The 27,832-nt window shown below is 36.4% G+C and overlaps 1 protein-coding gene across 10 annotated transcripts in view; it reads right to left on the bottom strand.

Moving 5' to 3' along the window:
* The window catches only part of LOC113234820 (casein kinase I), a 61,685-nt gene extending 34,374 nt beyond the window's left edge, over positions 1-27,311 (bottom strand). For all 10 annotated transcript variants that reach the window (XM_026470319.1, XM_026470328.1, XM_026470327.1 and 7 more), the window contains exons 1-3: positions 27,220-27,311; positions 15,601-15,761; positions 299-409 (exon numbers count right to left, since the gene is read on the bottom strand). In XM_026470319.1, the coding sequence (XP_026326104.1) occupies positions 299-409; positions 15,601-15,761; positions 27,220-27,233 (286 nt within the window). In that variant the 5' untranslated portion in view covers positions 27,234-27,311. The remainder of the gene's footprint in view (positions 1-298; positions 410-15,600; positions 15,762-27,219) is intronic.
* Between the last annotated feature and the right edge of the window lie 521 nt (positions 27,312-27,832).

The raw sequence follows: 27,832 nt of genomic DNA, 5'->3' as shown, positions 1-27,832 counted from the left end.
TATATATATATATATATATATATATATATCTTCTAATTACTCTACTGTTGTAATTATTAGTTACATATAAGAAATACAGAACGAAATACAATATAATCATTCTGGGATTTCTGACGGAGGTATTATCCACTCTATGTGTATTACTTTCATGAACCTAAACATATTACAATCTCTGCGTATATAACATATCAACAATAATAAATTAGTCATGGAAATGCAACGCCTTCAATCGTACACGTTATAAACGTTGCACGTTGCACCTTGTAACTGTATCATGTAACCGACTAGGGATACTTACCATGAGTGCCTAATAACTTGTAAAATCGGTACTCTAAGTGCAGCTGGGGAGCCTTCGACTTCATAGGCTCCATCTTGATCGCTACATGTTCATTGTTGTAGAGATTTTTCCCTGAAACCACAACAAAGCAATAATTATAGACAGCTCCTTGTCTTACAGAGATAAATGAAGATGTAATAGACTATAATTACTTCTTGCAAATGAGTCGCCATATATTTATCGGCACGGAATCGCTTCCGCTCGGACCGCCCCGGCGCGAAAGGTACGTCTTTTTCACTCTTATAGCATGGACGTAAAGCTTTTCGGACTGGCTTAAGCCGATGCCGCGTAAATAAGTGTGGTGACACACGAATTAGAAGTATAAATGCCTTATAGACATTTTTTAACGCAAAGTCTGACATAGCGCGTCTTTGGGCATTACAGCGGTTATACACGGCCATTTGTGTTCATGTTGAGTTATTAAACCGTTGTTGAATCGATGCTTGCGCACGTTTGAATCTACGCAGACATCAGTTTTTTTTTATAAAAAAGAAAACCGAACTCAAATTTTTTTTTTATAATACTAAGTGACGGACTTGTCGTGCACCTGGTTGGTAAGCGACATGCCTGTCCATAACAGTTACAGTGCCACTCAGAGCTTTAAATCGCAAAAAATTGAGGGATATTACGAGCCCGTCACCTTGAGACATAAGTTGACAAGTTCCATGTGCCTGTAATTTCACAAGCACAGTTACCCTTCAAACCTGGAACACAGTAACACTCACATTACTGCTTGGTGGCTGAAGTAGGTAAGGTGGTAGTAATCTCAGGACAATTTCTTTCACAAGGAGCTCTAGTGCTACTAAAAGTTCGTAGAATTACATATCTATTTGCCAAGTTTTATTGAAACCGGATGCATCCCCTATTTTCTTGAAATTTAAAAGACAATACCGCGGTACCCTCTTTCGAACAAAAAAATAATCATCAAAATCGGTCACAAAGCCACGCACGCGCGCACGCACGCGTATGCCTTCGATAGGATAAGATCAGTGACTGTAACGACACTGCATCGCGACCAGACCCCGTGGTCTTCTCTCCGGCCGAAACAATAAAGTAACACTCGACCAAAATTTAAGATCATGATGCGAATGAAGCTTCATACTTAAAATAGTCGTTAGATTTGATCCAGTATTGCTTATTTGACAGGATCAGACGCGCTACTAAAAGTAGCTGAGTGTAACAGTTCTTAGGAGAAGTATCTACAGCGAAAATGGGTTACCAATCTACAAGTATCAAGTCGCTTGTAAGAAATCAGCTCATTGTAATGCAGGCGAAGTCCCTCTCAATTGATATTCCCGGGACTATTCCAGGCGCAAGTAAAAGACCCGGCAACTGCGTATTAATTCATATTTATGGCTAAGTTGGTAAGAAAGAAGTTTTACCTACATTAAAAACAGATAAGAGCTATCGCGGGGAAATTTTGTCACTGATTTCGCACGACCAATGTGTTGTGACGTCACTATCGGCATTGTGTTTATCGTTCATTGTAATAATTTGTAACATGTCGTAATCTAAAGATCTCGATTGTCTACCATTGCCAACAGCTATAAAATGGAGCAGCGAGATGTTTCAGGTGTTATAAAACCTTAATGGTGCAAAGAAATCTCTATTTATAAATTTTTTAAATCGCTAGGGATGTGATCCTGAAATATTGTATCACACCATCGACCATAAAGTGACATTTGAAAAGTAATTTTTGGAAAACAGACAAAACAGATTTTTTTTAATAATGCGCCATTTAGCTGGTGCCGAATATGACATATGCCGTAGAACTCCTTGTGAAAGAGTTCGTCTAGGGAATTATTGTCACCTTACCTATTTCTCCCGCCAAGCAATAGTGTGAGCATTACTGCGTTCCGGGTTTGAAGGGTATGGATGCTGGTGAAATTACAGGCACATGGGACTTGTCAATGTCTCAGGGTGTCGGGCGCAGTGGCAGTGTCCCTTAGATCTTTGCGATTTATAGCTGAGTGCCACTGCAACTGTTATGGACAAATGTGTCGCTTATCATCAGGCGCACGACTTGTTCATCGCGCCACTAAGTTATTATAAAAAAAAAGACAAAATTGTATTTAATATGAATAACTTTTTTATTTCTTGTCAGTTTTCCAAAAACTTTTCAAATTATGACATTTTATTATTGAAGGTACGAATTCAGCCATCAATCCGTCTCAGCCCTTGTGTGATCAGTCTCCTCGGACCTTCAATCTCGAGCAGCCTTCGTCCAGTTCCGCGGAGCGCCTAATGTCATTAACCTACGTCGCTAGGTGACCATCATGCAATGCCGCATTTTAATTATAACTCGTGAAAGTAATACCCAATGCAAAAATATAAAAAACCATTTATATTTGTATAATATTAATTACTTGCATGTCAAATTTAGTTTTTCCGCACATGCAACTAGTAAACTACTTGCACAATTCAAATGCGCCTTTGAGCAACTGTTAGCGAAATTTGAATAGATTTATGTCAGTTCATGAAACGTAACAAATTAATCGTCATCAGATAAAGATTGTAAAGTGCTTTTGCCACGCGAATTACAGAGAAACAGCTCTGCATCATAACGGCATAGCACCCCGCGGTCGGATGCGTTCACTTCGGCAATAAGAAGGTTAGTCTCGGCATATATAACAAATATATTTCTTCAACAACTTCATAACAAAAAGAAAAAACACGAGATAAAAACATACATCCAATTACAGGTTTCCGTGTATGTACAAGAGATACAAGGTGAAAAGACGAGTACAAACAGCAGGCACGAACTTGTGAATTGCCCAGAATTTAATACGATTATGTATAAATGACGCAAGCCTACATAAAATTATTGGTTACAGGTGGTTGAAGAAGTTGGTAAGGTTCAGTATTTATTTATTAGCCAACACGTAAAGTACATAATGAAATATACGTCATAAACAGGGTACATAGTTTAGAGTGTAGCTAAAAATGTAAAAACAAAAATATTACATTATCATTTAATAATTCTTCTATTGCGTAATAGAACTTTTGTATGCGAATGGATCTCTATTTATTAGAGAAGATGGTTCGTTGATTCGTCCCGTGGTTTAGTTGGGTAGCGTCTGCCACGGTTTGCTAGAAGACTGGTTCGAATCTAACCGGATCAAAGGATTTTTTTTGAGGGTTCAATCTTTGTATTAATAATTCAAACTAGTGGAGTAATTTCACAAAAAATAATTGAATATCAAGGTGGCGAAACATTTAATTATTAGAGAAGGCGGACACCAACACGTTACACCAAGTCTTGGTACTTGAAACTTGGTCAGAAAGATGAAAAAGTCTTTTCTAATAACTTGTTATTATATTATTATTATTATTATTCATGCTTCTGAAGTGTCATAAAATATGAGATCCTACTATATGTTACTATTGACCATTAATACAGGTCTTTTTTTTTAGAAACAGTAAAGAAGGATGGCGACATACCGTGCATTTTGTGACCTAGTGTTTTTGACAACGTGCATTAAAGAGACCTATCAATACTTGTGATTCATTATCAAAGCATCAAAAAAGCTAATTGAGCACAGCCTGTAGGAGCTAGAGTTATAAAGTTGATATAGGTTATGTTTATAACATAACATTATCCTGTATTTCGCTTCAGATGTATGTTTGTAGTAGCAGAAAACAACAAGATTTCAGTTTGTTCTCAAAAATAATAAAGAACTTCCCGTTATTCCCAAATCTGCCAAACTCTGCCACATTTAATATAACTTATCATGTTCTGCAGCAATGAAAATGAATAAAAATTAAATCTGCCCAAATGACAGAAATCTGCCACAAGTTGGCACACTGTTCTCAATATCAATGTGACATTGACACTGGCAAGAGGTCTGTTGTCAGAACGTTCCTTTGCAACTTTCGTTATCTCTCATTCAAATGTTGTCAATATATTTTTTCTTTGCTTTGTCATTACTGTTTAATTGATTATTTCATTTGGTATTTCATAGCTTTAATGTTTTATGTGTGTACTATAAAATAACCAATACTTCAGGTAGGTAAACATTCAAACATGGATAAAATGAAATGTAGGTACAAGAACGTTACCTAATCTATGGTCAAACTGAATCAATTGCGTTGTGTTCTTGCATCTATTCTAAAATACAATGTTTTACAATTTTTTTAATCCCGACTTCTAAAAATATACAAAAATGTATTGATAACGAGGCATAAATTAAAACGCAAAATTATACTAGCAAAGTCCATGAACGGCTCTTCGTCGTTTTTGGGGCAGCTTTCGCCGTCCTTCTTTAGCGAGGGAAATGTTAGCTCATGTTGTCTACGTACAGTTCTAAAAAAAATTCAAGTGATTGTACTAGAGCCCAGAATACAATCCGATATAGTACAATGACGTAGACCTACATAAAACTTCGTCGAAGTAGGCTAAAGAAGTTGGGGAATGTTCAAGGACTACGTATATGTATTTCTATATAAGATACGAGGTGAAAGGACGAGCGCAAACCGCAGGCACGAACTGTTGCTAATTGCCCAGAATAGAACACAGTGACGTAAAAATAGGAAGGCCTACGGCAAATTCTAAATTGAAGGAGGCTAAATAAGATGCCAGATAACGTGAGTAAGTAAAAAAATCAATACTAGCAACCTTTCATTGTACAAAAGTAACCTAAGCTTTTACAAAGCAAAAGTAAACTGGGATCTCTAGCAAACAAATCAGGTGTCCTTTTTACAAGATTCCAATTCCGCAGCAATATAGGGAGGAGAATAAACACTAATGAAATTTACCCATAAGGGTAAATTTACCCATTACGGGTATCAGGTATAGATTTCTCTACCTAATATTGGTGGCAATTTTTTATATACTTAAATATTCCAGTACATTATCCTGAAATATTATTTAACATTACATTATTTTGATACTACACTCGAATATTAAATAATACTTCATGGATATCATCATCATCAACCCTTTTATACGCCCCAATGCTGAGCACAAGTCTCCTCTCAATGCAAGATTATTCAAGTAATAAAAATTGCCACCGAAATTGGACAGAGAAAACTAACCTGAAAATTACCATTATACGTCCAACTGCAGGACAGTGATCTCCTCTAAGGGTTTAGACCATAGTAGACCATTTTTTTTTTATAAATTCAAGTGGCGGGACGAACAAGTCGTGCGACTGGTCCATAACAGTTGCAGTGCCACTGAGAGCTTTAAATCGCAAAGATCTGAGGGGCACTGCTACCGTGCCCGTCCCTGCACTACCCTGAGACACAAGTTGAAAATATGCCTGTTAATTTCACCAGCACCCTGGATGCACTCCTTCACAAGGAGCTCTACTGCTACATGGGGTAGGGAACTTCATACGTTTTCCAAGGATTATGAACCTTCTTCGACGTACAGTACAACCCCTAGTTTCTTGCTCTCAGCCAATGAACAGTAGCTTGAAAAATTGACGTCATCAAATGTAAATTTATTATACCTATGGAATAAATGATTTTTTTACTTTGACTTCGCTCACACACAAACAGTAACAGACAACTTAGAATTAATGTGGGCAAAGGCTAAGACGTAAACAATAAAGCTTTTTCTGCGTCTTAATAAATGTGGTGAGTCCTTAAGTCTGTTTTTAATAACATTTGCAATATACAAAAATAACTCCACGGAAACAAACCTCTTCGAAGACTTGCATATCGTCATAAATAGAAACAAGAAAACATGTGCGCGTATCAGGCATATGTTCGTGTTTATGACACACAAAACTATGACACTGTGTTAAGTGTCGTCGCTACCGGCCGTCTGGTTTACAGAAAACATGTCGCGGCCTTCGCAATACTTTGGAAAGTGAATATTGTATAGCGTCGGCTAATCACCCGGCGTCGCACGTGTGCTCGTAATAACGTTACCACGCAGCCATATAATTTGTCAAATCGTCACAAATGAAACCCTATCGCTCAGACAACAAGGCTACAAAAGGTCACATTATACGATTAGACAATACACAGATTTTCGCACATAGTATTGTCAAGCATCAGTTTTCTTCATCAAGAGCGGCAAATTAGTATGAAGATCATCCAAACTAATAAGTATTGTAAATGCGAAAGTAACATTGTCTCTTACGTTTTCACGTCTCAGATTGACAGCATGTTTGCAGTTTATGCGTGAAGTCGTTATCAACTTCATGCAGTCGTGGTCTCGAGTAACGACGTCACGCATTAATTGCATGCAGTCCAAAGCGACTTCATGCAGCCAAGATCGACTGCATGCAATTAATGCATGACGTGGTAATCAACTTCAAGCAGCCGCGACCTCGACAATATTGATGAATTTTGGTATAGAGATAAGAAGGAAGAACCTAGGAGAAGGACATAGACTACTTTTTGTCACAAAAATAAATCTTAAAGGCGGTGAAATAGGGGATAAAAGTTTGTATGGAGAACCAATAAAACTATGTAAATGAGTATAGTACAGGCTACTCGAAGTACTTCTTCTAGGCAAACAAAATCGCGGCCACCAGCTAGTTATATAATATACAATGTGCAAGGCACAGCAGGACACTCAGACCAGGACCAAAATAGAAAAGTTAAATTGCCAAATTGGTCCTACCTGGAACCGAACCCGGGAATTATTCATCCAGCGCCCACAGTGTTAACCGCGGAGTTACCGAGGTTGTTCGATACAAAAGCAAAACAAATCTTTATTTCGTCTCAAATAAAAACAAATTACATACAAGGTTAAGACCTTCTTTTAAGTATGAAAATACTTTTATCATAAGGTCTCGCGTAACACAATAGATAACATTATTATCTCTTATATAACATAACATAAATATAAATGAATATTAGACAACATCACAAACGTCTCGCTTTGATCCCAAAGTAAGTAGCTAAAGCACTTGTGTTATGGAAATCGGAAACAACGACGGTACCACAAAAACCCAGACAGTATAGAAAAGTTAGTTTGCTCTGTCTGGACCTCAGAGATGGCGACACCAAGAAAACTGGTGTGCAAGCCACCCGACTATGGAGGTCGTCATCAATAACATTTTAACATATAACAGATGTTAACCTAAGAATAAGCGGTTAGCACTTTTTTTTTACAACACTGTTGAAATCTTAATTTGCAGTCATGAACGTCTGCTAACGTCTACAAATATTAAACTATAACAATCGTTCAAAAGATTTACAGAAGACATGTGGCAGCACAATAAAATTCTGTAAACTAAACACGAGTTATTCTAACGTTTTACGTGTGTTGTAACTAGAATATTATTGTTAGCCTTGTTGGAATATTACTTAAGTCTCTTTTCATCGGTGTTCGGGAAACCGACGGCTAAAGAATGAGTCATAAGTCTTCCATTATGATATTAGGCTCTTTGTTAACGTTCCTTCGCTTTTACCTGACACGGCGTTGTGTATTTTAACTCGAAGACTAACGAAATGATGGATAATAGCTATCAATCTACCCGTTAGATACCGTATAGTATAGATTCATCATTAAACAAATAATTTAAAGTTAGAATTACATATCCAACGACGAAATCTGTCTTTTAAATTATCTTAAAACTTCCAAGTGTATGATTATTGTTAAACTGAAGGCGTCATGACATATTGTTAATGAAATTTGTGTGTTAGTCATTGTAGAGTTTAGAGGAATTTGTTAGTCATTACCGTGAAAATTACTCATTCATATTATTGTACAAAAAGTGATACTAAATAATGTGCATAAATTTTCACAAGCAGTCGACGATGGATTGGATTTTTTTTGGATCAAAATCAAATTCGAAAAGTTATGCGACTGACTTCATGAATAACCATTGACATAAAAATTGGTGATTGATTGAGTAATGTTTAAGTGACGTCAAAAATTATTATTTGGCATGAGAATCTGACACGAGTCGGCAGCTTTTTGGAAAGCTGGAACCTGTCCTCCGATGGAGAAAGATACCCAGTGTCGAAAGACCCGTCGCTTCTACCTGTGTCCTACCAACAACGATATGATGCCGAAACACGGACGCTTACAGTGAACTGTATATACCTACGAGTTGTACAAAAGACCATGGAGTATTACACAGCCCGATGAAATTCAAAACACGGGAATTCGAAACCAAAGTTGAAGATGTTGGGGATCGTGTTATAGACCTTAAGAGAAGTTGGGCAGGACACCAGGTTAGACTTAGTGATGGTTGCTGGAGTAGCCTTGAAAGAGTGTTAGCCAAGGGCAGGTCGAAGAAATCACGTAAGTCGCGGGCGAACCCTGGACCAAAAGGCGTAAACGACCCGAAGGAGGCCTATAGGTGTATGTTATTAGTATTATTAACAATTTAATTAAATTTGGGTAAAATTTTGCATACTGACTGATGGCCTCTATTATTGTATAGTGTTCCATCTCAGATCATTAATTTTGAGCAAATAAATTTCTTTTCATTTCGGATCAGACTGGTCAGCCATGACCATGGGACTTGTAAAAACCCGAAATGTGGGTTTGTTTGAAAAAAAAAAGCAAATAGATGCGATTTAGATTTAAAAAAGAAATGGATTCATTATCAATGTGTATAATTCGCAAAAACCTAATAACTCGAGTTATTTAAATGAATTCGGCTAAAACAAATTATAGCACTAAACCACTTATTAGCGGTTCCAAAATAACTTTCAACGAATGGTTAACGATTAGATATGTGCCAAACATTTCGCCATATCATATTAACATTTGTAAGAATCTTAAAACAAATATTTACCAGTCATGACAAAATATACTAATCACTTATTAAAAATACTCCTGTCGCAGTAGGATTAAAATAAGTTTTATATTTAGCGGCCCCAAGTGGAAATAAGATGGCCACGTCCTAATTAGAGCTTAAAAATAAACCGAAACAATACAAACAATCTGGTGGGCAACACTTGTGTACGGATCGATAAAACTAAAAGAAAGGACGTCCACAAACTATTAACGCGATGACTTATTTCAATAGTAATTTTCTATACAATATCAGTGCCCGATTCAATTTAATTCAATTCAATTCTTTATTGCATTTACCATAATGTTACATAGATGGGATAATAACAATACGCAATTTAATGAGTTTTTTTTTTGTGAACTTCTAGTTTTCTAGTCTACTAGTTTTGTTATGATTATGCATACAAAAATCGAACACATGCGATCGAACCACGGGTCCAGTTACCGATTCGTCGAAATTCTCCTATGTGTTTTTGTTATAAAGGGTTCTTCAACAAGAACTTTGTTTTGTAAATCAAAATAAAACAATAAATTTAAAAAAAAAGTATGGTTTGGCAATTACGAATGAAAAATGGTATGTGATAAATGTCCACCACGACCACAGTTACAGTTGTCGATTCTTTTATTACAGTTTTTAATCACTTTTTAGCAAAATGGTGGGTCTATTTCGTTAATCACTTCACGAATTTTGAGTTTTAAGGCTGCAATAAACACGATAGGCTCCGTATAGACTCTGTCTTTTACATTACCCCATAAAAAATAATCCAGCGGTGTTAAATCACTTGATCGAGCTGGCCACTTAACGATGCGATGCGATCGCGAAATTTGGTTTGCAATAAATTCATTGTTTTGGTGGCTGTGCGACTGGTGCCGTTGGCATTGGGTTTTTTTTTTCGAAAATTTGGCTGGAAATGCGTTTAGGGTCAATGGATTAACGATATCGAGTGATATTAACAACTCAATTGATGATATGGAGATCACTAACGTGTGGTTTCAACAAGAGGGTGCCACAAAGTCACACAGCCGCCGAAACAATGAATTTATACAGATCTTTATACTGACTTTCGGCATTCGTCGCAGCTAGTGGCATCTAGTGAGAGATTTTTGATTAACGCGTCGACACGCCCCATACATCGCACCTATACTCAAGTGCCGTTTCTGATAATTTAGCCGGTCACAGGATCTTACTCGCCGTTTGAAATCTAACATTTCCTTTTAATCCTCAGACGTCTACCTTTTTTATTCATGAATTGAAAGAACGAGTCTACACGAAGTACAAGCTCAAGTCGTGAAAGTGCTATACTGAAAATACGTTGGTATGAAAATTTGCCTCGTGCGTAAGGAAGATCTGCCCGCCTTGTCATAAGTAACACATTTACATTTCGGTAACTTTCGAGATATTGGCACCTAAGTTTTATTGTCACCTAAAAAAATGTCAATTACGCTGCTTTTGCTTAAGAGTTTATACTCTTTGGTTGGTTCCTCATAACAGTCAAAGCGTTGAATCAATCATTTCATAAAAAATATACAGTAAAATTGAGCATTTTACTGATTATTATATGTGAAAACGACGAAACGAAAAAAAAACACAAACTTACTTCGAAATTTTACAAGAAAACCACTGTATTCGATAGGTACTTTATATATATAACAATGATTAAAGTATACGATATAAATTTTCGAATGGCTTTAATTTCATTTGTAAAAAAATAAATTCTGAAATAAAGCGAGTGTACATGTGATACAGGCGAAGAAAATTTGACACAGATCCGACGTCGACAAGCGACGCGGCAGCGGGCGACGCGGCGCATTGTTAAGAGGGAGCAGAGGAAAATTTCCTAATCTTCGATTTGATTTTAGAGGGGTATATCCACTTTAGAGTTAAAAATAAAATATTATATGAGTAACTACACGATATATTCAAGCATAGACACTAATCAGAAACATAAAACAATAAAGTTTCCTAGATAGATAAAAATCACGAAATGACCTAATTTTCACATTTTTTCGATTCATCCTCGAAATGCTACAGGTTATTAGGACAAAAATTAGACAATTTATGCATGATCGAGAACTGTCACTACGGATTTTTCTTTAATCCCTTTAGTTTTAGAGTTATTCCGCTAAAACGAATTTGGTACTTTTAATGCGCAAAATTCAACATTTCCTGTCGCATGTCACGCGAACTTCAGGCATATATTTGTTTCACAAATTTGGGCGGAGCCAACGTCAAAACTTTTTTGGCATGAGAGCTCTTAAACCACTGGGTAATTTTGGGATAAATGTGAATTTAATAACTACAGGGCTTCAGTTAAAAACCAAAATTTAGCACGTTCTCTGTAGTACTTAAAGAAAAATGTCTACATATAAAAATTATGTGTAAAGTTAAATATCATTTTCTTAAATACGTTTTAAACTTTTATTTGAGCCTGTTTTCAGGATTTTATATGATCGCGTGAAGTACACCCTGTCATGTAACAAATTAGCACATTCTTTAGACAATAGCCTTAGGCGTATTGGATAGTTTTAGTAAGACTTAATAAACCTAAACCATTTATTCTAGCAAAATAATTTTGCCCGCTTTTCCTCAGGTGACTCGCCTCAACAATAAAACTGAAACTAAATCAGATATTAAAAAACCTGATTAGAGGGGGTCATAGATCTCGTTTCGGTGATCCCAGATGTGTTAATAACTCAATTTCGCTAGAAATGTCGATTACGTTAGTTATGATTAGGAGGACAGAGATGTGATTGAATCAAACTACTTTACACAGACATTTCTCGTAAATTTTGCCTTTGCAAGGAAGTGTGCCGTTTTATTCTTGGAAACTTTTATTTTTATTGTTTTGGGTTACAAGATTAGCGCGAATTCGTGCGTGTATAGTGTCGCCTTGACCAACGGCTCGGGGCTAGATCCGATGCGCACTTTCGCAAGGTTGCGGCCGCGACTCGATCGTCTTAGGACCTTGACAAGAAACGGTCTATCATTAAGTATTCCACAATCAGCACCCGTAAACAAAACAATGAATGCTGCGGTTCGTGTCATAGCTATTCGCTGACGTCACCAATTGCTGATAAATCCTAGATAGTTCCGGTAAGGATAGCTATGCCATATTGTATCAGATTGCTATTGATAATGACTTTGTCGTAACCTTTCAATTATTTAAGATGAAATATTGCGCCCCGTATTTGGTTATATAAACATCTTAGACCGTCTTATTTTAAGGTTATACATTTTTTTATAGTCATTAACCCATTTATAAGTCCCACCGCTGGGCACGGATCCCATCTCAGGCGAGGTTTAATGCGGGTTTGCGACTTCAGTTTTTCCAGGATTGTCAATCTTCATCGACGTCCAGGTTTCGTCACGATGCGATGTTTTCCTTCGCCGAAAAGCTCATGGTAAATTTCGCACATAAATTCCGAGTAACTCAAGAGGTGCGAGCCCGAATTCGAACTCACGGTATCTTGTCGTTGGGTTCAAAATAAAATAGTTCATCAGGTTACGAGTATATATTCGTATTACCATCGAATAGGCACGAAGTGCCTTCATGAAAATGAAAAAGATTTTGTGTTGTAGAAGGTTCAACCTTAAATTCCGCACGCGTTTGGGCCGCTGTTATGTCTTCAGTATCTTGCTGTTTGGTATGGAGTGTTGGACCTTGACCTCAGCATTATGCTCAAACTGACAAATGATGTTTGGCATAACGTGAGTACAAAAGATCACCAATGTTGAGGTTCTTCGTCGAATGAGAAAAAAGTCGGAAATACTCAGAAAGGAAGCTGCAGTATTTTGGCCCCGTGATGAGGGGCAATAGATGTTGCAACTTCAACTAATAATGCAGGTGAAAATCCAAGGAAAGCGTAGTCGAGCCAAAAAGAAAACCTCGTGTTTGAAGAATCTGAGAGACTGGTTACGCCTAACACACGTTCCCTCTTTCGTGTGGCAACTTCAAAAATGAGAATAGCCATGACGGTCGCCAGCCTTCGTAGAGAAGCGGCACACTAACAAGAACAAGGTTATATATAACGTAGTTTAAAGAAGTATGAGCATATTCATATCGCGCCCTTAAAATAATGTGACTAAACACGAAATGTAACATTTTTGGGAAACTGACTAAATAAATAAAAGTACAAAAAAATTAATAATGTCGTTTTCCATATTAAATAGAATTTTGTCACATTTGTCACCACTAGATCTCCAGGTAATCTCGATAACAAAGGATGTCCTCCAAAAGTGCCAAGTAAAAACTACTAAGAATAAATGGGAATTCATGATGAGACTGATACGAGTGGAAGAGGGCAAACCTGATACGAGTGGAAGAGGGCAAAGAGGTTTGTCAGATCTGCTTATTCCCAGTCGCAAGGGCACACCAGCAAATGCTGCATGGACTGTGGGAGCCCCGCAGTCACCTTGGATTAGTTAGATTAGCTAACTGAACCGCTATTTACACATCTTGTCTCTGCATTGACCTATCTGAGTCCGGACTCGATTTAGTTAACATATTGGAGATTAGATAGTACTGTTTTTTTTATCATTATTACATTTTATTATTTTAATTTTGTGATTTTTATTCAAATCCATAAGTAGTATAGAAAGTATTGCACAACTGTCTGCATAAAAATTATGCATACTTTGAATGCCGCAAGACTGGTCATAGCGACTCAAAATGAATTCTTATACCACCTTTATAACATATGTACATTGACCTAAGTCAATGCCTATATATTACAAATAAATAAATGAATTGTAAAAATGAAGGTACATAAGCTACGCGAGCTGATTGTCAATAATAAATAAATACCGCTTCAAATTTATTAAATAAAATAAGGTTAATTTATTTTTATTTCAAAAACTACACAAAACAATTTCGGTTGTGCTGTTTCTATTTATTAACGCTACAAAAAAAGAATCATTCATCATAATTCTGCGTATTTGTTTTTTGGGAAAACTTACGAACGCCTAATGTAGGATGAATGAATGAATGAATGAATGAAATATTTTTTTAAGTAAAAAATTACAATGGCAACACGGGACAGTACAGTAAAACTGAAGATAAAAAATCTATTGCTATGCTATTACTATTTTATATTACTTTCTGTCTATTATCTCTAATACTTCGACAGAAGTACTTGAATCCAAGGTCATAACAGCAAATTAATAAAAAAGAATGCTAAATAGCAATTTTGTCTTGGTTACCTTTAGGATAATAATACCTGTTTAATGGTTCGCGATCATCTACGTATGATTATTGTTAGGTATAGGATGTTCGCACCGGTCTCTGCACCGTGGTCAATGACATTACATACAATGTTGCTCTTTTAATACCGCAATTTGATAGCTCTATAAATTCGAGTGATTTGAATGACACGTTGCACGAAACGCGTTGTTTTATACGGGATTCTATTAGGTGCGCCTATTAAGTAACGGTAAACCAAAACATAGGGAATGCATTTAACTTTCAAAATGTTTCACAATCTGCACCCGTCACCCTGTGACGCAACGCTTTTTTTATAATATCGGGACAGTGACGGGACGAACAAGTCGTGTGCCTCATGGTAAGCTACACGCCTGTCCATAACAGTTGCAGTGACACTCAGAGCTTTAAATCGCAAAGATCTAATTCTCACCATCCCCAGGTATCTTTAGTAAGCAAATATTTTATAATTTCTGTCTTATTATTGGCACAAAAAGACAGGGTTATTAAAAAACTGATTTTGTATTTCTATTATTTTTCCTAAACCACTATCTATGACGACCACAAGCACGACCTGATGAAACAATTATGTATTTAAAATTCGTTAATAAATGTGGGAAATCCTGCCGCATCGTTGAAGATGAAGTGTCATATAAAAATTTAAAAATTTTGCACGAACATATAGTTAAATCTAGCGGAGAGGCTTTTCATGAAATTCCTGATACCATATTCAGGAAATTCATGAAAAGTCAAAATAATATCGCATAATAACACAACATTTACTGATTTTGCAAATTACGGTATTTTTTTACTTTTTTTTTAAAACAGATTATATTAGCTAGCTATTTTTCCATAGATAATAGAACTCGAACTCATGTTATAAAAGGCACAAACGCATGCAGCACAATGTATTGAATATAAAATAAATAATTCCCAAATTCTAAAAGTACTGCAGAATTTGAATTCAGAAAATAAATTTTGAAGAAACAGTTAAATTGCAGATGTTTAGTTTTTTTTATACTTCAAGTTAATAATGCGAAATATATTCAGATGTTTCGTAAAAACTTTTTGCTTAATCCTGACGTAAAAAAAAAAATAGGTAGTGTAATGAAAAAGCCCGTGGGCATAATTTAGGACATTACGATCTCGTAAACAATACGAGCTTATGTGATGAAAAATACATTTACAAAATATACGTAAGTATAGTTTGTAATGGTTCACGTGAATTTACACGGGGCAGAGACTTGTCTGCTGTGATTTTTAGTAAAAGGGTTGTCTATTCAATAGCAACGTGACGTAAGGTTTTCTACTGAATCAACAGTCGAGTATAGCGCATTTCGTATGTGGGCGTTGCTTACCGAGTCTGAGTTCCCCAAAGTTGCCGCAGCCGATCTTCTTGCCTACTCGAAAGTTGGGCCCAACCATGAGAACGCCCGAGGACGAGGTGACGGAGTGCCGCGACGTGTGCATGGCGCTGCTGCCGCCGACGCCGGCGCGCCCGCCCACTGCACCTGTCGCGCTGCAAATACAAGAAGGCATAATAAAAATCTCGTCAATTGCTTTAAAACGTCGCATTTTGTATCGGTATCCGGGAAGAAGAATTTTCAGATCTGTTAAATTCATGGCCTAGCTTATATAATACAAATAGTAGTATTTTATATTCATTGAGCACATGTTGACAGTATTACACTACTACAAATAAGACAGTAGGTACGGATAGGTAGGAAAAGGCGTTGTTAGAAGTAGTAGAGAGAACAATAGTTTCTTTTTTCTTTGTATATTTTTATGTTAAGTTCCTATTTGAAACAAATACAAAGCGAAGGTCAATATCACTGGATCTGTTCAGGTTATGGGACTTACCACACTTATAAGACATGGAATCGTATCAAGCCGGTACAAAAAAAGCTTTATGCCTTGTGATAAGAGTGAAAAACACGTTGGGCGTTTCGCGTCGGGCGGCTGCGGCGGCGCGGCGGTCCGATCGTAAACGAAACAAAATATCCTACTATTCTACCTTAACGTTATTAAATCCATGTGATTGGTAAGTTTTAATTGCTTATTCCATTTCACGTGATATTAAACCCATGTGATTGGTCGAATTTCTAACTGCATTTCACGGGATATTAACGCTTTGTGATTGGTCAGTTTGAAATGTACCTTATTAGTTCTTTATAACGCAAATGAACGAATTAATTTTTAAAATAAATTGCTTTTGATTGTGGCTTCGAAGTTTACTAATCAAGAGAATTATTAGTATATTTTACTGTAAGGTTATCTCTTATGATAAGTTTATATTTTATCCAATGCTGATTAGGTCAGATTAAGTATAAATTGTTGTTTATAATTAATGTCTAAGTTTCTCTCGTTCTATTTATCAGTGTTTCTATCACAAGCACACACATTAACAAGTCTTGATTGACGCGTTTGTGTTTTTCCAAGTTTCTTCAGAATCAACGATGTCCTTCAAATTTGTAGACCGAATCCTTAGGGTGAAATACAGGCCAAGTTTGTCAACTATAAAAGGTTGCACGGTCTTTTAAAACCTAGAGCATACTCAAAATACGGTCACGACTTTATGCAGACATATAACGGAATTGTAACTCAAGATCTTGACTCAAACTCGAATGTTTACTTTAAAAAGATTTTAAAACACTTTGATGTCATTACAACACAATGTCTGTATAACGCGGACGATCTCAGTGGCCCAGCGATTAAGTGGGTGTTAGATGAAGAAGTCCCGTGCCGGATTCCCGTTCCTAGTGGAACAAGGGATTTCCCTAGTTGAATACCCAGGTTTAGTTTAAAGCCATTTGAAAAATGTATATCGTATACGATACGTGTTCTGTGTAGTTCAGTTGCTATAAAAAAAACATTGGTACCTATTGAATACAGCGGTTTTCTTGTAAAACTTCGTGGTAAGTTTGCGTTTTTTTCTATCGTGAAAACTTTTACGAATCTTGCTTTCACACAGTGTAGTAAAAAATTGTATACTCCATACATATTTTTTTTTTCAAAGTGATTTATTATACACTTTCATGTTATACGGAATCAAATAAAGCCATTTGAGGTTGTACAGACTCTTAAATAATATTGCACACAAAAATGTTACTACGACTTTTCTATGCGCCGTAGTGCTTCTATTTACTTATTTAATATAAAATATATGTAAATCATTGGATTTTGTCAGTTAAGTTGTTAATACTGCTCTATAGAGAAGCAGTAGACGGTAACTATACAGAAAGCCATTGGAAATAGCACTGCTAAGCCTGTTTTTCTAGATCCACATAGCGAAACGGGGTACCCCGTGCTATCACATTCTGATATTGAATTTTACGGTAAATGCCGTTACTGTCCACGTAAGTGTTAATATTATTTCAGATAAAGCATTTTCTAATTATTATTTTAATGTGCAAAAGTCTTGTAGCGGGTTTGGCGGAGACGGTGGCCTGCAAAGGATTGAATAGTGGCAAAAGTGCTCCGTGTGGAGTCAAAACGGAAATAGATATTCGAAAGACCGGTTCAATAACTCAGGATCAAATCGATACTTCGAAGAAGAAAAGACGTAAAAGTCGAACCACAAAGTACTGACTTCAAGACGAATGAAAAACAATAATTCATTAACGGTTTTGTTCCTATTTTTTATTTTAATAACTATAATGTTTACGTCACAATTTTTTTTTTGCGAATAACTAAATTTTAAGTGGACAGATTGAAGGACTATGATATAGTAAAATTTATCTCAAGTACATCCTTTTTTTTATTCTGTCGAATTATTAGAAATAATTAAAAAAAAGAATTATAACAGTTTATAGTAGCCTAACTTAAATATATTTTTTTATTAAATTCACTTTTACGCCCTTTCTTCCCCCAGTATTGGTTAATCGACAGATTCCCTTTCAACACATTGAGTCGGGAAAGCAGTTCGTGAAATGTTTTCGGCAGTTTTGCGAGTCAGTGGGTTATACGACCCATGTAATGTTGGTGTCAAAATAATCTCGGCAAGTGCAATGAATTCCATCAGTGTACGAGACACGTAGGTTGCGTGTTTACAGTTCTTTTGTTCGTCTAAAAACTTACGATGCATGTGTTTGAAATTTATCTCAACAGAAAATTTAAAATTTCAAACGCAGAAAAAGAATTTTCAATTATTTTCAAATGGAAGAATTCTAAAACGCAAATCTTGCAAAAACTCCGGTGTTTATGAATTACGTCTGCTTAAAATTTAAATATAGACAGAGTCGACTGAGGCAAGTGCAATGGTGAAAGAATTTTGAAAATATGAAATGAAATTCCATTTTCGTCATATTACGATTACAAGGGATGTAATGGCGGAGGCCGGGCGTTGCGAAATGCGGGAAAACTAAAATCAGTTGCCCTCCGTACCGAATTCGCAACTAGAAACTCGCGAGTAATCGATCTTCGATTCTACGAACACATACGCAGCAAATCTGAAGTGACAAACAACGAAATGTTTCATACCCGACTGAAACTTCTTTTATTGGGTAATAAATTTTACAGTGTAGAAGATTTTTTCGAAGATGTTTTAACTAATTTTAATTCGACGTCGTTGCATCGCACTTTCGGTGAAACAGTGACGTAACGTACATATTATAAAATTTACAGCAAACGTTTTAGAAGTTTTGTGTTTAGGGCTACTGAGCACATTGGGTGAGCTCTTAAAAGTTATATTGTTTCAATTGCATTAATTTTAAAAAGGTTTGGCATCACAATTTTTTGCAGTCAAGTCAAGTAAGTCTGTGTTTCATTGTGTCTGTGTGCTGTATGTAAAGTAATATTCATAACATTAAATTGTAACATTGTGAGATGCATCAAAGACATATATATATTTACCATTTTTTATTCTAGTTTTACTTTTCAATGTTTTGATTCGTTTTTTCCCTTTTGTAGTGTCAATTGTGGTAAACAAATAAAATTATTTTCTTTCTTTCTTTATTCTATAATTCTGTACGCGGAAACTCTTGAATTTATTAATCCCTTTTGTCAAATGTGTAAACCTGTTTGATAATAGCATTCCCTTTTCCTTTCAATGGATGTTACACGTAGCTATTGTTACACATTTGGCCTTGCGTATCGTAGATGCAGCCTACACCTTTTTTAATAGATTGATTGCTTCATCAGCTAGATAATTTTCTGTTTTATAATAGTTTACATTGACAGCAACACTGCCGAGCAAATCAAGCTAGTCGAACAGACAGTCAATTTGTCACAAGCCTAATCTTGTTAGGTTAAGTTTTGTTATGTATACCTTTAGTTGGGCCTAAGCCTGTAATTTAGTTCAGTGTTCAATGAAGGTAATTTGAAAAGCAATTAGGATATTATTGGACGTCTACGAAGGAAATGAAATGAAATTTAAATGCTAACTGGTAACTTTACTGCACGTGCCACTGCGGGGCCCATGTACTTCACCATTTCTTCGAATTTTTCACGTCCATTTCATGGTTTATTAAGTGGTGCTTTAGTAGCAGTAGAGCTCCTTGTGAAAGAATTCGTCCAGAGAGGTACTGCCACCTTACCTATTTCTATCGCCAAGCAGTAAATGAGCATTACTAAGCCCCGGTTTGGAGGGGTAAGGGTGCTGGTGAAATTACAGACACATGGGACTTGTCAACTTATGTCTCAGGGTGACGGGAGCAGCCCCATATCTTTCTACATTAGTTTTGATTATAGTGACCCTCCAAACCGACCCTTAGGGTATACGAGAAGGGCACTATAATCTGTCCGCGCACAGGAACCTTATAAGTTCAGGTTCTGACCCCAGATCAGCCAGTGTATAGGGTTGTCTCTGACCTCTGTCACTTGATTTCATCCGGTTCTCGAGAGGCTAGTGCCTCCATATTTTCAAAATACGAGTAGGTACCGGAGCTGTAGGCACGCTCACTTTCCGTTGCGCGCTGTACAACTAGCGGTTGCCACCGCTAAGACGTCGACTCTAAGTCCACTACCAAATCTCCTCTACCTCTACCGTCTCCAAATTGGTGACGGAGCTGTAAGGCACGCTCACTTCCCGACGCCGAAAAACGACGTTTCTCCAGTTCCCAATAACCTAAACGGCTGGAGGGACAAAAAAAGGAGGAGGTTCTGAATTAGACTGTATTTTTTTGTGTGTATGTTACGCAATTAGTCGGCATTTGTTAACCGATTTGGATGATTATTTTTTTGTTGGAAAGAGGGTAACCTCAGCATTGGTCCTATTTACATTTGAAGAAAATATTCCACCTCCAAGGGAGGCTAACTAGGGGATGTATCCGGTTTTGTGCACTTCCGGAAACCGATTTCAATAAAACTTGGCAAATAGATGGAATTCCACGAACTTTTGAGGTCGGTTATTTATTATAAAAAAGTTATTATATAGAGCATTTTGAGCTCTATCTTATAATCCTTAACACGGGTATTTGACCACATTTCATTTACTCGCGTCTCAGTTAGTTGACTGCAGCATAATTATCAACCATCACTATATTACGCATCTCACTGATAGTCATGGGTTTCCCCTGACGAGGGGGTTTAGGTGGGTTAGGGGGTTCATACATTTTCCAGGGGTTGTAAAACTTAGGGTCGTATTCTAGAACTCTACTCAATGCTCAAGTCAGGATTGCACTGGAAACACAAGCACTGGAAATACGACCCTAATGGCAGGTACTTGAGTATGATTTCGAGTGCTTTAAACCATGCTCAAATCCTGACTTGAGCATTCAGTAGAGTTCTAGAATACGACTCTTAGACGTGCAGATTGCGACGTAATAAATACACGATCAAGACGTTGTCCTTCACTGTTACCGGGATTTATTTCTACTACACAGTCACAAACCGAGGTAGCCTAATGGTTTGACCTACCGCCTCTCAAGCAGAGGCCGTGGGTTCGAATCCAGCCTCGCGCCTCTGAGGTTTTCGGAATTTATGTGCGAAATTAAACTTAAAGCTCATTGAAAACCAGCGCCACAGTCCAGTTATGGCTGTGGCATAAGCTGAATGAGGTTTTGCGTACGCGACAATTGTACAAATGACAGAACAAACTTGTACTAGTTTTATTGTATATTTTGTTTGTTGCTTTTTGTCTGTTTTGCCTTATTTTGGTGTTTTTTTTTCTACTTTTTGTATTTTTTTATTTTCTTTTTTTCGTCTAAGTATTACTATTTTATTATTACATTACATACTCTTGTTTGTATCTATGTGTTGTGGAGTTATAATACATGTTTATTGTATTCTTATTCTGTTCTAAATTTATTTGAAATTTACTATTAACTTTTCGGTGAATTAGAACAACGTGATGAAACCTGCGCGTTGAAGAAGGTGCCTGATGGACCAGCGTTGTAGACTATGGCCTAAACCTTCGCCTGAGAGGAGACGACTCGTGCCTAGCAGTGGAACTTATAAATGGGTTGATGTTTTGTTGTAAACATTCACAAATATACGTAAATTAGAAATTAAATTTGTGCATTTCGCACTAGCGATTAGAACCGTCGACCTCTCGATTAAGAGCAACCATTTTTCCACTAGGCTACCACCGCTCTTATATCAGTTATCGTACTCATATTCGGACCTCCTGTACAGGAAGCAACCGATTTACCTTCATGGGTTTCTCTGAGAAGTAACTTTAGGAACCAGACTTGGTGGCACAAATATAAATTCTTGACACCAATGTTTATCTGTTTGTAGAAGAAAATGCTCTATAAGATATATTTATTCATCATTAGAAGATCATAGTTTTACTTGTCTATTTTATTGAAGCCTGCTGCTATAAAGCAACAAATATAATGATATCAGCGTATACGCATTCACTGCTGGACATAATAAGCAACAAATATGTAAAAAAATATTTATCTTATCAACTTCAGTACGGATTCTCAAACGTTATTCATTAATTTTTGTTGTACGAATGATGATAACGGCATTTCTTTTTTCATTATCATGATTGTATGCTCCCTACAATATCACGTAAGTTTTTAGCTTTATCAGAAAACCTTAACATTAATTATCAACTCATTATACTTCTCACAACAGTATCAGACATGGTGGCCCAATGTGGGTTGGAGACTCGTTTTCCAAGGGATTTTTTCACGATACCAAGTGGTGTCAGGAACAAGTGGTGCGCCTCGTGGTAAGCGACACACATGTCCATTACTGTTGGAGTTTAAAATCGCAAAGATCTGAGAGACATTGCCACTGCGTCTGTCACCCTGAGACATAAGTTGACAAGTTCCATATTTAACCCCTCAAAACCGAAAAGCAGTAATGCTCACATTATTGCTTGGCGGCAGAAATAGGTAAGGTAGTACTTCTCTGGACGAACTCTTTCACAAGAACCTCTAAACACCGTCCTCAAAAGTTCGTGCTGTTGTTGTTGTGTGCTGTTTTCTTCAAATTTAAATGGGACCTATACTAAGGTTCCGTAAGGTTTCCAACAAAAAAAGAATCATCAAAGTCGGTTCTCAAATAACGATGCGATAACGGCGGAGTAAACGCTTAACATACATACAAAAAAATACAGTACATTTTTAGAGTGTGTGTTACTTATTTAAAAACTAATAGAAAATACAATTGAGGATGTGGACGGAAAGTTAAAGGCAGTTTTACTATTTTCAGTCTTCACCTGTACTTAGCTGTTCGCTTTATCGCAATTAAGAGCGGTTACACACGGCGAGCTTAAGCAACGACTCAAACGCGATGCAAGCGCGTGACTGCATCGATACAAACGCGCGATTGCTGAAAGTCGGCGTGTGTAACCACTCTAAATGGGTTGTGATCCATCTATGAAGTGCTGGTTTCATCGCAATGTCTTTCTTTATCATTAATGACAATTCACAAATTAAAGTCATAGGTACACGCAACCACCGACCTCACAAGTGAGAAGTAACCATTTTCCCACACTGGACTACCGCCGCTAAATATTTCAACCTTAACACTAATTGACTTGCGAACCACCATTGAAAGGAAGAAAAATAGTTTATACGGTTCACATGTGCCAAAAGTATAAAAAAACAAACTTACGATAAAGTACAATACAATACGAAAGGCAATGAAAGAGGATGTAAACGAGGCAAGGAAAGAGTATAAAAGAAAAGATGTAGCGAAAGATGTGGAAAGGAAGAAACAATGCCAGAAAGACGAAGTTGACAGAAGGTTATCTGATGACTTTCAAAGCAACATTACGTGGTTTGGAAGTTGGAAGTCTAAAAGAACAGCTAGAGGCAAAATCACAACCTCGCAACTGCAAAAAATCAGCGTATTAAAGAGATTGATGGAGTATTTTGAAAGTTTGCTTCAGAAGGAAGAAGTACAAATGCAGGCTCAGACCGTCGTCGTCGACCGGAGATTATGAAAGCAATGAATAGTATGAAATCTGGTTTACCAGATTTAGCTTTAGCTGACATGACAGAATTTCTGTTGAAATGCTGAGAGCTAGACAGGGTGTGGTCGCTAGTCAGCTACACCGCATTTTCAACCTTTGTTTCAAGCGGTCGAGTGCCAGGAGACTGGGGCAAGGTTGTCAACGTACAATTATTATATATAAGGGAAAAGGGTCGCAGCAAGACTGCAAAAATTACCGCAGAATCAGTCTTCTCAGCATTGTCGGCAAATTTTATGCAAAGGTATTCATATTCAGAGAGTGATGAAAGAATCGAAAGAAAAAATTTGGGACGTGTAAGCGGAATTTAGAAGAGGAATGGGATGTATGGATTAGGTCTTCTCCTTGCGAAGTACAACCGAAAAATTCTTGGCAAAAAGGCAAACAGTCTATTGCGCTTTTATACACTTGGAGAAGGCCTATGACAGAATATAAAGGAAAGAATTGTGGTCGACATTGTCTGTGTGGTGGTGTCTGTGTGGATGGGGTGGACGGCAGTCTAGTCTCTTGAGGATTCCAGTGCCTGTCTCAGAATAAATGGTGCTTACACTAACTGGTACAATATCGGAAAAGATGTTAGGGATGTGTAACTTCGCCATGGTTGTTCAACTTATTCATGGACAATTCTTTGAAAGTTTTGACAGAAAGTACGTGTGATTAAGTAAAATTAATGCAGTAGAAATGACAGCTTTGAGAAGTATGGCTGGAGTCACTCTTGATGAATAAATTAGCAAGGCAAGGTAAGTTGGTAAGGACCAAATTAAGGCCATCCTAAAGGGCCAGGCCAGAGTACCCTTAACCGACGAGCGTGTATGAAAGCATTGATGCATGTTGATGAGTCGAAAGATGTGTGTCAGAACCGTAGCGAATGGAAGACTTGTCTCTGCCTATCCCGATGGGGAAAAGGCGTGAAGTATATGTATGTGTGTATGATAAAATACAAAATAAAGACAATTACCAAAATGGACAACTCGACTTTTTGTAATGAAACGTCTGGCAACACTGGTTTTAAGTTTAGTACCAGGGGGTCAACTTCCGTTCTCCGTCCGGCATCTGTCCGAAACAATTACTGTCAAATAAGTAATATTCGACCAAATTAAAAGATGCATGATGCGAATGAAGCTTCATACTTGACTTTATCTTTTAATTTTGTCGAGTTTTTTTTAAGAATGTTCCCAAAATGCGTTTCCTATTTTTGCGCCCGCCATCACTGCGGGCACCATCTTCCGTATCTACTGCACTCGCTTCAAGCGAAGATATTTTTTATCTATATTTAGGCCCACTGAAGGCACTGTTCCTCCACGGTCATCGGGGGGCTCGTCGCCCAGGTTAAAAAATGAAAAACTTACCCGAAGCGGAAAATATATACACTACAAATATTTACACAGGTACTAAGTTCGATTACTTATTTGACAGTAATTGTTTTGGACGGATGTCAGACGAGAGAAGACCCCCAGGTACACATTGATACATGGATTTGAAACAATTAATTTGTATACTCCCAATTAAAAATTGACAAGAGCTTTTGCGTAATACGTCCGATTCGCATCAGTTCCGAATCCGGAAAATGACGGTCCGAAATGTCACAGTAATCATTTTAGGATATTTGTATTTTCTCGTATTCGAATCGGACTAAGTGCACAAGCGACATCCGAAGTACATCCGCGTTTTATATAGTTATAGTCTCGGATTTGGAAGAAGTAAGCGCTTAGGCTATAGGGCAGACGAGATTTTAAAACAGACCCAAAATAACACTAATAAATAAGAACAGAGACCAGAACCAATTTCGAAAGCTTCTGGTTCTGGAATTGAATCCAGGACTGCCTCATCAAACGCCCACAGTTTTCAACTACTTAGCCACTGAGGTCGTTAAATAAACAATAATATAGAATCATTGAAATAGAATGATAATATAACAGTTGCGGAATTTCAAAGTTTTAAAACAAATAATAAAGATGTCGAAAGTCAAAGCTAAATTTAAAGAAAATTAATCTGTCTATGTCACATGAAAAGACGAATTTTCAGACCTGTTAATTTGATGGCCTCGCTGATAATGCAAATACAAATAGTATTATTTAATATTCATTGAGCAAATATTGGTCTTGTACAAAATTAGAAAAAGCGTTGTTAGAAGTAGGAACAGAGAAACAATTGTATTTTTTTCTTTTAATTTTTTGTAAAACTTACGTTTCTATTAGAAATAAATACAAAGCTTAGAAAAGCATAGTAGACAGATAATCTAAAACAGATTTAAAATAAATAGTATTTATATTTTAACTACATATTATGCAAAGCCACTGAAAGAAAAAATTGTTCTTTCTTTTTGCTCTGCAAATATTGCCTTAGTCTCTCCTTTAAGGAAACCCGTGCCCATCAGTGGGAACTAATACTTCAGAAATCTTTAAAGGCACGGGCACAATAACTCACGACAGTTTAACCACAAAAAATATATATGTAAAATATAACCAAACCACATTATGTTAAATAAATTCAGGAAGTAATTTACAGCATAAATAAAAGCCAACCAAATAAATAAATTACGACAGAATGAGGAATCCAAAAAATATCTCTTGCTTGTTAATTTCTATAAAAACCAGGTGATATTGGAATGCTGTTCTACATCAAGTTAACAAGACAAAATGGTGTTTTCTTGCTTCTGATACATGCACTGTCATGTAAGCACACTGACTGTGAATCATACTAACCGTTATTGGCATTCAGTCTAAAAGTGAAAGTCTCCTTGCAGTCAAAAGTATAGCTCAGACAATGACTATATGAGAGGTCTGTACAATATGCACAAATTTTTATTATTTGTATGTGCTTCTATTATGATGCTTGTCATAAAATAATTAATGTTTGATCTGCACTTTCAACATGACAACTCAGTAAAGAACATATCTGTAACCAAAGTTGTAAGCAGATTTTACTCAATATTTCAAATACTTTATTGAAATTAATTACACATGTGTATGAATTCTTTGTTTAAATGTTAAGTAGGTTGTTCAACAGTAGTACTGTTATGAGTAATGCTTCAACTCACAAATTAAAATTTAAAAATGCCTTGACCTGCTACGAGAACAGTTTTATCTAATTGGAATCAACTTAAGAATCATCCAAAATTAATATTGAATTTTGTTAAAGTCTTGATAAAAATATTTTTTAATTTCAGTTATAACATATTTTAGTTTCAAATTTATTCCCACACAGATACATTTTACCCAAAATCAACGCGAAGCTTAAAGGAAGGACTGAGAGGGGATATACATGGTGATAATTTTCATACAGTTTAAGATATTAAGTATAACATAGGTTTTTAATGAAGAGCTCTATTCTGTACTTCAAATAGTAATCATAACCATTACTGTATGACGTTCATTACAAAAAATATTTCATTCAAAGAATTTCAATCAACAACTAATGATTACGCAAACATAAAAGAGTTGTAACAAGCATTGAACATTAAATTGAAAAAAAATCTACTGATTACTTGATTCAATATGTCCTTCTAGACTTCCTGAGGTATGTAAGTAGATAATTAAACGATAATAGCCTCTATGTCATCGCAAGTACTGTATAATTAAATGTGTTATTTAACATATTCAACACTTACTATTTTCTATGCATTGTGAGAGGAGCAGTGAATGCATAAGCAATTTTCACTATTGTTATGCATTATTGATGAAAAATAATCCACTGAAGCTCCCATGTACTTGTCACACTGACTAATCACCGCAGCCTACTGGATTTAGTGAACTATTATTTAGTTGTGTCACATTAGTTTTTAATAAACAAAAAACACTGTCTAACATATTTTATAATCACGAAATACATATTTAAAGGAAAACTAATTATAAATTATACTACCTCAGTTGTAATAAGTGAAACAATAACTACATTATTGAACAGAAATTGTGTATGGTGAATGATAAGTGTGTTTTTATTGAGAACATTTATCAGTAGTAGTGTGTGAAGATATAAGATGTTTACAGACGTGATTCATTGGTTAGTATGCTGATTATTTAATGTATTTATTTACTGTGAAGACATTATTAAGCCAACATCGAGTAAATCATTTTCAATACCTGTTAATTCGAAAACGAACCCAGTGATTGCTTGCACCATAATGGATCTTAAGTCTCAGTGGTTCGGCATAAGTACTTGGACTTTTTTATGAAATCAAACGACAGGACAAACAAGCAGAGCCCTGGTGATAAGCGACACGC

Source organism: Hyposmocoma kahamanoa, unplaced genomic scaffold, assembly GCF_003589595.1.
Source record: "Hyposmocoma kahamanoa isolate Upper Pololo Valley unplaced genomic scaffold, ASM358959v1 86, whole genome shotgun sequence".
NCBI lineage: Eukaryota > Metazoa > Arthropoda > Insecta > Lepidoptera > Cosmopterigidae > Hyposmocoma > Hyposmocoma kahamanoa.
The sequence above is the reverse complement of the archived record's forward strand: the minus strand, read 5'-3'. Positions and strand labels throughout refer to the sequence as shown.